This window comes from Salvelinus fontinalis, chromosome 23, assembly GCF_029448725.1.
Source record: "Salvelinus fontinalis isolate EN_2023a chromosome 23, ASM2944872v1, whole genome shotgun sequence".
NCBI lineage: Eukaryota > Metazoa > Chordata > Actinopteri > Salmoniformes > Salmonidae > Salvelinus > Salvelinus fontinalis.
In genome coordinates, this window is record NC_074687.1 from 33,220,318 (window position 1) to 33,233,267 (window position 12,950).

A 12,950-nucleotide genomic window follows, 5' to 3' on the forward strand; every position below is an offset into this window, starting at 1 on the left:
ACAATTACAGGGACAATTAAACAAGAGATAGTGATCAAGACCCACAAGTCCTTGAACTAGTAGAGACACAGGTAGAGATCAAGTACGGCCAAAGGTCTTACCAGAAGAACAGGCCTATCTTGGTCTCTCCCTCAAACACCAGCACTCCAGTGGGGGTCAGTCCTAGCTGGTAGTCATTTCCATCTCGAGCCTGAAGGGACAGACACAGCCATTCAGTGTTACAGTTTACTTGCCATCCTTAATCTCCACTAGCGTCTTGTTTTTATACCAGTAGAGCCCTGTATAACACGAGAGAGCGAGACAAAGAGCGAGCAAGAGATATAAGAGAGACCCCCATCCTAGTGTCCTCACCTTGACCATGTGCATGTCCACCCCATACATCTCCAGCCACTTGGCCTTGTTGAGATAGTTAATCTCCGCCTGCGAGGGCATCTGGCCCCTGGGACAGAGCGGAGGGAGAACAGGCAGAAAACTGGGTTAAACAGGGGATAAGGTCAGTGGGCGACGAAGGTCACACGCAAAGAATGTTGACTTTTGATGAACCATGACTGATGATACTAAATCATATAAGTGACATTAAAATCTCAACCATGACGAAGTCATACATCACAGGTAGCTCATGCATGTGTTCCAGGTTAAAAAAAACACCCACTGACGAGATTTAGCATCTGTTACATCCCCTATAGTACACGAGTCAGGGTAACCTCGGGTCAAGACCGGCCCACACTGAGACATGCTTTAAATCCATTTCTAAAAATAAGCATACCTAACCCTACTTGGGAATACCCCAGCCCCAGTATATCAAGGGTGATCAAATAATATAACGGGTGGATGACCTACACTCCCCAAGGAAAGGTCATTAAGTGAGAAGCTTAAGTAGCCTAACCCTATAGGCAGTGAAATACAGGAGAAACTCCTGGCTGTAACCATCGTATATACAGTAATGTAAAGGCTGTATATGACTGGCAATACAACCTCTAGACATTGGTAACACTTTGCAATACCTTACCATTAAAACATGCTTTATAGAATGCCATATTATGGAGATATCATAAATTGTTATTCAGACATTTTCTGTGATATCATTGTTTTACCTGCACTCCTTCCAGGTGTTGAAGATGGCCAGCTCCATGGCCTCAGTCTGTTCTGGCATGAAGCGGAACTCAGACACCAGATCCAGGGCATGCTCCCCAGGGTCACAGTCTCCCAGCTCAGCTGGAACACAACAGGTAACATACTGAGTACTTTAACCCCAACTCAGACACCAGATCCAGGGCATGCTCCCCAGGGTCACAGTCTCCCAGCTCAGCTGGAACACAACAGGTAACATACTGAGTACTTTAACCCCAACTCAGACACCAGATCGAGGGCATGCTCCCCAGGGTCACAGTCTCCCAGCTCAGCTGGAACACAACAGGTAACATACTGAGTACTTTAACCCTAACTCAGACACCAGATCCAGGGCATGCTCCCCAGGGTCACAGTCTCCCAGCTCAGCTGGAACACAACAGGTAACATACTGAGTACTTTAACCCCAACTCAGACACCAGATCCAGGGCATGCTCCCCAGAGTCACAGTCTCCCAGCTCAGCTGGAACACAGCAGTAGACATGGGTTCTCTGAATCACTCTAGAAGGTTGATTAAGGCATGCTATCTGGGGTCTGGGACTGTTTGCCAATGAAAGTGATGCTAATAAGCAGCTGTATGCATTCTTCCATCACCATCATTTGGGTCCCTGATTTAGGATGTATAGATGACCTGTTAGCTATTAATGACATTTGTTATTTTGAATAATTCCTTTAAAGTTGCATGCTTCAATTTCTCAAACCCACTAGGACACTAACATTAAAATACATCCAAATCATATTTAAGTGGAGCAACAGACATCCAATGATGCCTCACTCCCCTCTTTCCTTACACAGCCTCATGGAGATAACCCTGTCTGACTGCAGGCAGGGGTATATATAGGGCAACCATATGCTATCTGGGTAATGGAGGTGAGGAGAGGCTCTTTGTTATCAGTGATTTGCTGCAGACCAAGGCAGAGTAGTGATGTGTCACAGAGCTCAACGTGGGGCTAAGGGTCAGGGCCATGACAGGGATGGATGTTGCTGACAGGGTAGAGAAGGGAATGCCTCACCACCTCCTGGTCATTGGTCTACAAATCAAATTAAGTGTGTATAACACGACAGACGTCCAGCCTAGCTGCCAAACAGAATGGAGTCGAGCTACCGACTGGACATTCAGTAGGTTACATTGAAATCTGAGGCTTTGACTAACTGCTTGAGGGTCCATTATTTGACTTGCTGGACATTTAGCTAGCAGGCATCAAGCAGTACAGAATACAGTCTGAAATCCTGATATCTATTCTACCTAAAATACATAAGACAAAGTGTGACCGTTTTGTTTGGGAAGGGCTAAAGAGTGAGTTTTGAGAAACAAAAAGTGGTTTTGCTGTAAATAAAGGGGCTGTGTTGGTGTGGATGACTTTCATGAGAACTCAGAGAGCGAGAGAGAGAGACCGGATAGTGAGAGAGGGAACGAGGGAGAGGGCTGGATTAGGGGGCCTTTGCAGAGAGCTGGGCTCTAATGAGCTTGCATTTACCCCCACAGAGGAGCTGGAAGAGAGGGAGGGGGCTCACTTCCATTCAGAACAACCCTGGAGTGCCCATTTACAGTTGGAACACTGAGCAAGGACTGCAGCCTCAGCATTTGGGCCAACTCCTTTGGGCAGTGCGGCGGCAGCAGCACACATTCTTGAAGAGGGTAGTGATAAGCCCAAATTGTCTTCTATTTCCACAAATACTCCACCATGTTAATAGGCTCTGAAAGGCTACTGTGGCAATTTGGTCTCTCCCTGCTGATAGCGAAGATGGCACCCCCTCAAACTGCAACTCGGTGGTTCTCAGTCAAGAAGAGTTATGACAACCACACCAAGACATTGGGCCATCGTTGTTCTTACCTTGCAAAGAGAAGGCCGCCAGCTCCACTGCTGTGTCGAAAGGACATTCCAACCTGTGATACAAGGAGGAGTGTTCAGTAGGGAAAGAAATGCTGCTGTCTGAGTGCTGTTGCTTTCAACAAGGTACAGTACACACTAGGCAAGGATACTGTCTGAAGAGATCAGTCACAGCTGTTACAGTATTCCCGCAGTAGTTCCCTGCTGTATCCAACAGCCCGTTTCTCTCTCCAGAGACAATACACAACAACCCTGTGTTATTGGATTGCTGGACAAACATGAACACTAATCCCCATGTAGTGAAAATGGATACTAATATCCACAATCTACTTATTTGATGTAAATAGTTTCTTTCCAACATCGCGTGTGTAATCCACTACTGTAGCTAAGCCTCTTAGCATCTGTATCATGATGCAACAGAACAGATATAGCTAACATGTAATGATGTACTTGGCCTATAGACATCAGCCATGTTAAATATATTAAAGCACATGAAGTCTACACTAATGTAATATACTGTATATCTAATATAGGAAGAGGGAGGTTACTTACTTGCCACTGAGGATATCTTGTTTTAGTTGCAATACAAATAGATATCTGTGAGAATAAAAGGGTCATTTGTTCATAAAAAGTCCAGATGAATGTCCCCAATAAATACAAATGTCATAAAAACAATTGGTGATTATTGAATAGTAATAAGACGACGACAACAAGGTGACCTGGTCAACTCCTCATGCAGGTTGTTGGGTTCTGAGGAGTAGAATTTGACCCTCATGTGAAGGCAGTATGGGGGTCCGACTGCACAGAGGTAGGGGAGGAACGGAAGAGAGGAAGGAAAGAAAACAGAGGTTTGAAATGAGAATGGCATTAATGAAATCCATCTGTTTCTGGCTGTTCCATCAACACACCCATCATTATACATCTCTAGATCTACATTGGTACAGAAAATAGGCAATAGAAGGGCTATAGCTTGTGTATCTTCAATGATTGTGAGGTCAAGAACATATACTTACTTTTGACTTGTTTTTTTATGCTTTTTGTAACGTCAAGCCAATGCTGCAAAAGAGATGAGAAAAGAACAGATTTCAATGACAGGAAAGAATCATCAATCTAGACCTAAGAGAATCCATGGCATGGGCAAGGCCAAAAACGCATTAATTTGACAGCAGCCTCACTTAGGATACCACACACAGTATGATTGTGTCACTAGAAAGGGAATTTCTGATTTGTAACTCGTCTGGGAGTTGGGAGTCTGAGGCATGAACAATTATAGGAGGGAGGGGCAGGGGTTTAGGAGGGTGCGTGAGTAGGGGGGGGGGGGGGGGGGTGCTGCTCACGCTGATGAGGGAACGGAAGGTCTCTGCCACAACCCTATTTCACACTTCTCTCCCCCACATTCCTCTCTCCAGATCTCCCTCCCTACTACCTCTCTCTCTCTCCTCTCCTTCCTTCCATGCCCTTCACACCATATCAGCTTGCCCTGGCTGCTGGGTCTTTGATACACTGATAAATCGATTTTTTTTTAACTTTCTGCGACAAACTGTACTTGAACTTTCCAACATCCATATATATTAGACAACCCATATAGTATGTGAACTGTACACACTGTTATTCAAATCACTATTCCAGAGAAGAGCAATTCAAGTTCAGTGGATAAATCTAACCATAACAAACCCCTTCTTAATTCTTAGAACAAGGTTGGGTGGGTGGTAGTAAAAGTCAGTCTCTAGGACTGTCTGCTACTCTGGTCTTACCGGTACTTGTGCAGAGTCCATGAAGCGTAGTCCGAAGTAGTCCTTCTCTACGATGTCCAGATGATACATGATCTGGTCAAACAGCTCCTCACCCTTGGCTTTTTTCTGACAGAGCAGGAGAGATGTCAGAGGTCACACAGTCATTCATCTGGAAGCAATGTCATCAATCATTCAGCAAACCATGTCTAGACTTTTCACTGTGTCCTCTTTAGCATTTAAATAGTTTAATATTTCAAATCTTTTTAAACTGTTGCTCAATGTTATTTATTATGGTTAACATAATACAAGTGGAACGAGCAAGTGGAGAAGTTTCACTAAGTCACCACTGGTGGAAAAGGGAAGTTATCGAGCCGTTTTAAGGGTTTGTGTATTTTTCTCTGATACTCCATTCCCCAGACACACTTTTGACTTCATTGCCTCTAACTGATTAGAAAACATGCAAAAAAGAGACGAGGTAAATAGAACATATTATTTAGCTGGCTTCACCTACTTTAAAATCAGGCACATTGCCACATGTTTAAGTCTTCCCTTCTGTTCTGGTGAGCAGTTTGAACTCTATGATAGAGTGTTTCCTGCAGTCAGTCTGACAGGTCGTACCGGTCTCCAGTCTGCACTGCTCAGACAGGGTGTTAGCTGCCCAACTCCTGTAGCCTGCTGCTGTACTAGCTAGTTCAGTACACTGCCAACTTCAAAAGAGCAGGAAGAATGGCAGCACTGGGGTCACCATGACAACCTGTTAGTAGGCCGCAACACAGCGAGTCAGCGTGACCCCAGTCAGTCTCTACTCTCTGCCCAGCAGTCTGACTGACTAACCACACACACACTGCAGCCTGACTACACAGTACAGTCTGTAGCCCTGTAGAGAAGAATCAGCTAATGAGTGATCCACAGGCCAGCCTATGAAAACAAAACGCTCACACTCCCTCTGTTCTGCCTCACACCACCAGAGAGCGAGACACGGTAAAAACAAAAGATGTGGTTGGTCGGTCACTCCACTGAATGACATTGAGCTCATTTATGTTCAAGGTGACTGAATGGTCAAATCTTATAGAAGGGGTGAAAACGCCCCTTGTAGTGGCTGGGAGAGTTCACTGCCATTCTGCAGAGCTTTCTTTGCCTCGAGATTCTCAGATGAATACAAGCAACGTTAAATTAAGTCCACCAACAGAGAGGACACTCCCAAGTGCACAAACAACGGAAACTCAAAACACTAAAGATGTAGCTTAAGCACACAAAGTCAGAACATGCAGTAAAGTCTGCAACGTTATTGCTGAAACCTAACAAGCATATTACTGGTTGTGACACCGCTGTGTGCATACAGCAACACACACAATACCCTGCAGGGGAACAAACATTGACATGAGCAGTGAGGACTCAGGCCTGCACTGCCATGCTATGGTCCAGTACGTTATACAGGGGGAGTGGTCGTGATGGGTAGAGAGGAGGATGCTGCCATTGAACAGTCCTCAGTGTTAATCCAAGCTTGCCGGACGCTCACGCAGGCCCCATAGAGTTGGCATAGCTCACAAAGCGCCCCTTCGGCCAGGGAGAATGGACACAAAGGAGCCATTGTGTGCTCCGGTGAACTACAGGCCTCGCTGTCGCATTGTTCACCAGAGGTTTCCAGTCTGCCCGACCAACCATCTGCCTTTGGAGGCACAGTTACATTCCTAAGGCTGCTCCCTGCATGCAAGTCAGAGAAGTGCCACCGAGGGAGGGGCACAAAATAAAATAAAATAGGTCTCGCCACCCTACGCAAGTTAGAGCCACTGAGGAAGGACAACGGAAGAAATATGGCAGCTAACCTTCTTCCCACCAATTGTTTTAAAAGCTTGAGGCTCCCTTATTCAGACTGGACTGAGTTCTGGAGCTGGAGGTGTCAGAGGAGAGACGAATCATTAGACTATTTACTGTGCTGTTTGCGTCAAAAGGGATAGCTGCTGCTTTAGAGGAGTAACCCCAGGAAACCCTTTGGGTTGACATAAGCATTCAGCCATGTTGGTAAGAGCAATAAACAAGCTACGCCAGACTCTTTCTTCAAGAGTCATTCTGGACAGTTTACTGACCAGCACTTACGGTTGCACATTATGGGGAATATTCAGAGGTGGAAACTTTCTGTGGGAATTAACAGGAATATATGCAAATTAATATAATACCATTTAACTGTAGATTTGTTTTGCATTGGATATATGTAACATATCATATAGAGACAGAGACATAAACCTTTGCCTTTTCATAAGTAGACAATTACAAATTATTAAATCCTTCCAACATAATTTTTTGTTGTTGTTACGAATTGAACTTTAATTAAATGAGTTGACTCTTCACATGGGATGAGTTCACTGAACAACAAAAGGGAATATATAATGGTCCCCAATGATCCATCGCATCTCCCAAAAACATTCAACATACATCTGTAAAATGATAACCAAAGCTTTAGTTTCTAGACTGTCTTCCTCTCAGGCTTCCATGTCTTCTCCCTGGACCCCCTCAATGTCCATCTCTTGAACATCAGACTCTGAGGCCTCATCTTCACTGTCACTTTCCAACCTTGTTGAGGATGGCTCGTTGTCAGGCTCAAAAAACCTCAAGTTTGACCAGATGGCCACCAATTTTTCAATCCTTGAACATGAGATGGAAGAATGCACTGTGCATGCAGAGGGTTGCAATTCCATTGAATTGGGGATAGTTTAACCGAAATATGCCACAAGACCTAGAATTGCCTTGTGTATCCCACAAAAAAGGTTCACTGTTATAAGCTAACTTTTTTGATGAATTTAAGCAAAATACACAAAATTCCCAGGCTTAACTTCCCGGAAAGTTTCTGACCCTTTGCAACCTGACTAGCACTAAACCTGACTCATCATTAATCAAAACACACAGGCCTCATCAAAGGCCTAGCCTGGTTAGGTAATGACTTTCCACAGCCCAAGTCAGCAAAGGCCTACACGGTAATCTTTACAGAAAAAAGGGCACTACTGTACTACTAAATGTTTTACTGAAATAAGTCCAAGGTGTTAAGTTTCACCAATACAAACCCAGCATCTTGTATTAGCCCTATGTCAACATGTTTATTCACTCGGTTTTATCACACTATTACAGTTAGTCCTGAGTATGGCTGCTGTACAGTAGCAGCATGCATGTCAGATATCACACAAAATATCTAAACAAAGGGACAGACCATCAGGGCCAAAGCGGTCTCAGAAAAACACAAAGAAAACAAAAGACCTTGATGATCAAAATGAGTTATTGCCTGGGAAGCCCATTGGCAGCCTAAACAGTGACGTTATTACGCAACCCAGCAGTTCAGCTTCGTAACACTTAATGCCACCAAGTGAATAAAAGGTCAGACTATATCAACTAGCCTAGAACTCTTACATAGCAGAGCTATAGATGCAAAGCTACAGCTAGCCTAACAGTTCACAATGTTCCTTCCAAATGGATTTTCACATGACTATGACAAAGCTTTTCGAAAACTGCACGCAGGCTCATGTCCTGAACTCCACAAACTCTTCAGACATAAACACGGATGTCCTATCCCATGTTGTAATAACTCTCACTAACATCGCATTCAGAGGCATTGCCAAAAAAAAGAAAAAATAACTACTGGAGAAGCTCTGTGACAATAGACCTATAGCATTTACAGTGGAATACACCTCAAGTACCTCGACTAACCGGTACCCCCTGTGTATTGCCTCGCTATTGTTATTTTACTGCTGCTTTTTAATTATTTGTTACTTAGCACTTATGTTTTCTTAAAACTTCTTAAAGAATTGTTGGTTAAGGGCTTGTAAGTAAGCATTTCACTCTAAGGTTGTATATTTCACCTGTTGTATTCGGTGCATGTGAACATTTTTATTTGAATTTAATACCAGAGCGGGATCAACTGGTTTGACAGCTGGAATGCTTTAGAAATTCCAACCCTGAGAAATCAAAGAGGACATTGTGGGCCAAGAGCAAGTCTTCCCATTTGAGAAGACCATCTCCACTCACTTGGCTCCTGGTGGGTCATGTGACCAAGTGTTCTGTAGAGGGATCATGGAATTACAGGTGATCAGCAGCACTCAATACAACAGTGAACTACACATAAACACACTGGCACGCACCTCTCATGTGACCAAGTCAAGTCAAGACCTGACTGTGACACTCAGTAACTCATTAACAGCACAGCAAGAGGGCAACTAGCTACCACCCTCACCTAAGAACAGGCCCACAAAATGATTAGGGTCTCAGAGCGATACACGAAGTCAGTCAGGAAAGCAAAGGCTAGCCTTTTCAAACAGAAATTTGCATCCTGTAGCTCTAACTCCAAATAGTTTTGGGACACTGTAAAGTCCATGGAGAATAAGAGCACTTCCTCCCAGCTGCCCACTGCACTGAGGCTAGGTAACACTGTCACCACCGATAAATCCACGATAATCAAGAATTTCAATAAGCATCTCTCTACGACTGGCCATGCTTTCCTCCTGGCTATCCCAACCCCGGCCAGCAGCTCCGCACCCCCCACAGCTACTTGCCCGAGCCTCCCCAGCTTCTCCTTCACCCAAATAGCAGATGTTCTGAAAGAGCTGCAAAACCTGGATCCCTACAAATCAGCTGGGCTAGACAATCTGGACCCTCTCTTTCTAAAATTATCCGCCGCCATTGTTGCAACCCCTATTACCAGTCTGTTCAACCTCTCTTTCATATCGTCCGAGATCCCTAAAGATTGCAAAGCTGCCGCGGTCATCCCCTTTGACCCAAACTGTTACAGACCTATATCCATCTTGCCCTGCCTTTCTAAAGTCTTCGAAAGCCAAGTTAATAAACAGATCACTGACCATTTAGAATCCCAGTGTACCTTCTCCGCTGTGCAATCCGGTTTCCGAGCTGGTCACGGGCGCACCTCAGCCATTCTCAAGGTACTAAACGATATCATAACCGACATAGATAAAAGACAGTACTGTGCAGCCGTCTTCATCGACCTGGGCAAGGCTTTCGACTCTGTCAATCACCGTATTCTTATCGGCAGACTCAACAGCCTTGGTTTCTCAAATGACTGCCTCGCCGGGTTCACCAACTACCTCTCAGACAGAGTTCAGTGTGTCAAATCGGAGGGCCTGTTGTCCTGACCTCTGGCAGTCTATGGGGGTGCCACAGGGTTCAATTCGCGGGCCGACTCTTTTCTCTGTATATATCAACGATGTCGCTCTTACTGCGGGCGATTCCCTGATCCATCTCTACGCAGACGACACCATTCTGTATACATCTGGCCCTTCTTTGGACACTGTTAACTAACCTCCAAAACGAGCTTCAATGCCATACAACACTCCTTCTGTGGCCTCCAACTGCTCTTAAACGCTAGTAAAACCAAATGCATGATTTTCAACCGGTCGCTGCCCGCACCAGACCAACATCACTACTCTGGACGATTCTGACTTAGAATATGTGGACAACTACAAATACCTAGGTGTCTGGCTAGACTGTAAACGCTCCTTCCAGACTCACATTAAGCATCTCCAATCCAAAAAAGTAATCTAGAATTGACTTCCTATTTCGCAACAAAGCCTCCTTCACTCACGCCGCCAAACATACCCTCGTAAAACTGACTATCCTACCGATCATCAACTTTGGTGATGTCATTTACAAAATAGCTTCCAATACTCTACTCAGCAAACTGGATGCAGTCTATCACAGTGCCATCCGTTTTGTCACCAAAGCCCCATATATTACCCACCACTGCGGCCGGTATGCTCTAGTCGGCTGGCCCTCGCCAGACCCACTGGCTCCAGGTCATCTATAAGTCTATGCAAGGTAAAGCTCCGCCTTAGCTCACTGGTCACGATAACAACACCCACCCGTAGCACGTGCTCCAGCAGGTATATCTCACTGGTCATCCCCAAAGCCAACACCTGCTTTGGCCGCCTTTCCTTCCAGTTCTCGACTGCCAATGACTGGAACGAATTGCAAAAATCTCTGAAGCTGGAGACTCTTACCTCCCTCACTAACTTTAAACATCAGCTATCTGAGCAGCTAACCGATCGCTACAGCTGTACATAGCCCATCTGTAAATAGCCCACCCAATCTACCTACCTCATCCCCATATTGATTTGATTTACTTTTCTGCTCTTTTGCACACCAGTATTTCTACTTGCACATCATCATTTGCTCATCTATCACTCGTGTTAATTTCCTAAACTGTAATTATTTCGCTACTATGGCCTATTTATTGCCTTACCTCTTCACGCCATTTGCACACACTGTATATAGACTTTTTTTTCTTATATTGTGTTATTGACTGTACGCTTGTTTATTCCATGTGTAACTCTGTTGTTGTTTGTGTCGCACTGCTTTGCTTTATCTTGTCCAGGTCGCAGTTGTAAATGAGAACTTGTTCTCAACTTGCTTACCTGGTTAAATAAAGGTGAAAAATAAAAAAATGAGGGCGCTATTCAGCAAGTACTATACAGCAGAACCTTATATGCGGGAATCAACCAACACAGACACAGAGAGATATTCAGCCTCAGGGCACCTGCCATGCCAAAAATGCTCCTACTCTGTCCTCCTTCCTTTTGAAATATCTTTTGATGACCCTATACAAAATAGCCACCTGTTACTTTCTCATGAGGCATGCCTTGATATTTGTGTAAAGTCTCACCGGTAGGTCCACACTGACATCAGTGCCATCCAGCAGTGACACACGGCAGGTGATGACAGACTTGGCCTCCCCGGCAGCAGGGATGTGTGTGGTGGCCCGCTGGGCCTCTCTCAGCCGGGCCTTCTCGGCATGCTTACGGATGGACCGCCGGCCCAGCGTCCGGCGGAGGAAACTCAGCATGGTGGGGGACTAGTGAACACTACCTGCACATGTGAGAGGAAGGATTACTGATACAATCTGTTGTGTTCTGTTGTGTTCCTCAATCAGAGGGCTGTGATGTTAAAACAATCTATTAAATAATGTGATGTGACAGAAACCATATTAGTTTGCAAATCAAAATGGTGTGACTTATCACCGCAACTAACCTAAGTGCTCTTATGTGCCTAGGTATTACTTTGTGCTTTTCTGTGTGTACAATGTTTGTAGTGGACTAAACTCCAATCCATGGTGAAGGAAGGTTATGATGAACTTCACCTATTGGTGAAAGAAGTTCATTAACTTCCTTCACTATGGAGTGGAGTTTTAGTCCGCTAATGTTTGTAGACTCACCACAATAATCAAATGGTTGTTCCAAACGGCTAGGAATGAAGTTGTGAAGAAACCCTTGCTGTATTAACCATAACGTTACACTGTAGTTAGCTAAATTGGGTAGTGTATTATTAGCCATTTGTTACATACATCCATTAGGTCTGTAGTTAATGATAACAAGTTTACAGAGCAATTTAGACTGAACATTTGGACCGCTAACTATCTACTAGTTAGCAGACTATGCTATTAGCTAGCTATGCGGTACCAGATGATTGGTTATGGTAGTTAATTTGCTGGCTAGCTAGCTAACTGGTAACGTTAACTAACCAGCTAGATAGTTAGCTATAAGCTTTGCCCGAATAAATATTGTATTAGTTTCGATCTGAGTTACATTTCATTCAAGCATTAACTTTTGAAGAATAACTCGACAAAATTGGCTTTGACTAGTCTCATCATGCGCGAGAGCAACAGGTTTAGCAAGCAAGCTACCTCTTGTGATAACGACGCGTTTCTGAAGCAACAAATGAAAGAAATCAGGCGACATACACTTGCTGCTGCTGTCGCCGATGGCCACTTGTAGATCCGAAAGTCCTAAAGGAATAGCAACTCACGAAAGACTTGGCTAAAATAACAACCAATCCACGTGCATTGTTCACTTTACAAAAAAATGAAAACTAATGTTTCCATGGTTGATAAGTATTCTACTGTATTTCCTATTCGACCGATACCCTAACGAGATAATTTCCACAAGTCCCAAGAAGAGGGAGGCAAGATTTCCCACAGGAAATGACGTCAAAATAAATCCCAACTACACTATTTGTATTTAAAGAGACATTAGGGTGTTGTGCGGTCATTGGTTGGGTGCATAGAAATGGAATTATATTTATATTGTTGGGTGTTTCTGTAGTAGTAATCATGAGATTACAATGTAGCCAATTATGAAAAGCATTACTTGAAATATAACAAATAAATATACCCAAGTATGTATTATCATAGTGTGTCATATTATGCCGATATAAGGACTGAACAAATCAGTAAATACTTTCTAGAGAGTCGGTACATTCAGTAATA

At 44.1% G+C, this 12,950-nt stretch overlaps 1 protein-coding gene across 1 annotated transcript in view; it reads right to left on the reverse strand.

Moving 5' to 3' along the window:
* The window catches only part of LOC129821166 (band 4.1-like protein 5), a 41,189-nt gene extending 28,517 nt beyond the window's left edge, over positions 1-12,672 (reverse strand). Inside the window, exons 1-10 of the mRNA XM_055878510.1 lie at positions 12,426-12,672; positions 11,352-11,554; positions 4,715-4,819; positions 3,974-4,016; positions 3,680-3,758; positions 3,513-3,557; positions 2,964-3,016; positions 1,095-1,215; positions 352-439; positions 102-190 (exon numbers count right to left, since the gene is read on the reverse strand). Of these exons, the coding sequence (XP_055734485.1) occupies positions 102-190; positions 352-439; positions 1,095-1,215; positions 2,964-3,016; positions 3,513-3,557; positions 3,680-3,758; positions 3,974-4,016; positions 4,715-4,819; positions 11,352-11,531 (803 nt within the window). The 5' untranslated portion in view covers positions 11,532-11,554; positions 12,426-12,672. The remainder of the gene's footprint in view (positions 1-101; positions 191-351; positions 440-1,094; positions 1,216-2,963; positions 3,017-3,512; positions 3,558-3,679; positions 3,759-3,973; positions 4,017-4,714; positions 4,820-11,351; positions 11,555-12,425) is intronic.
* Between the last annotated feature and the right edge of the window lie 278 nt (positions 12,673-12,950).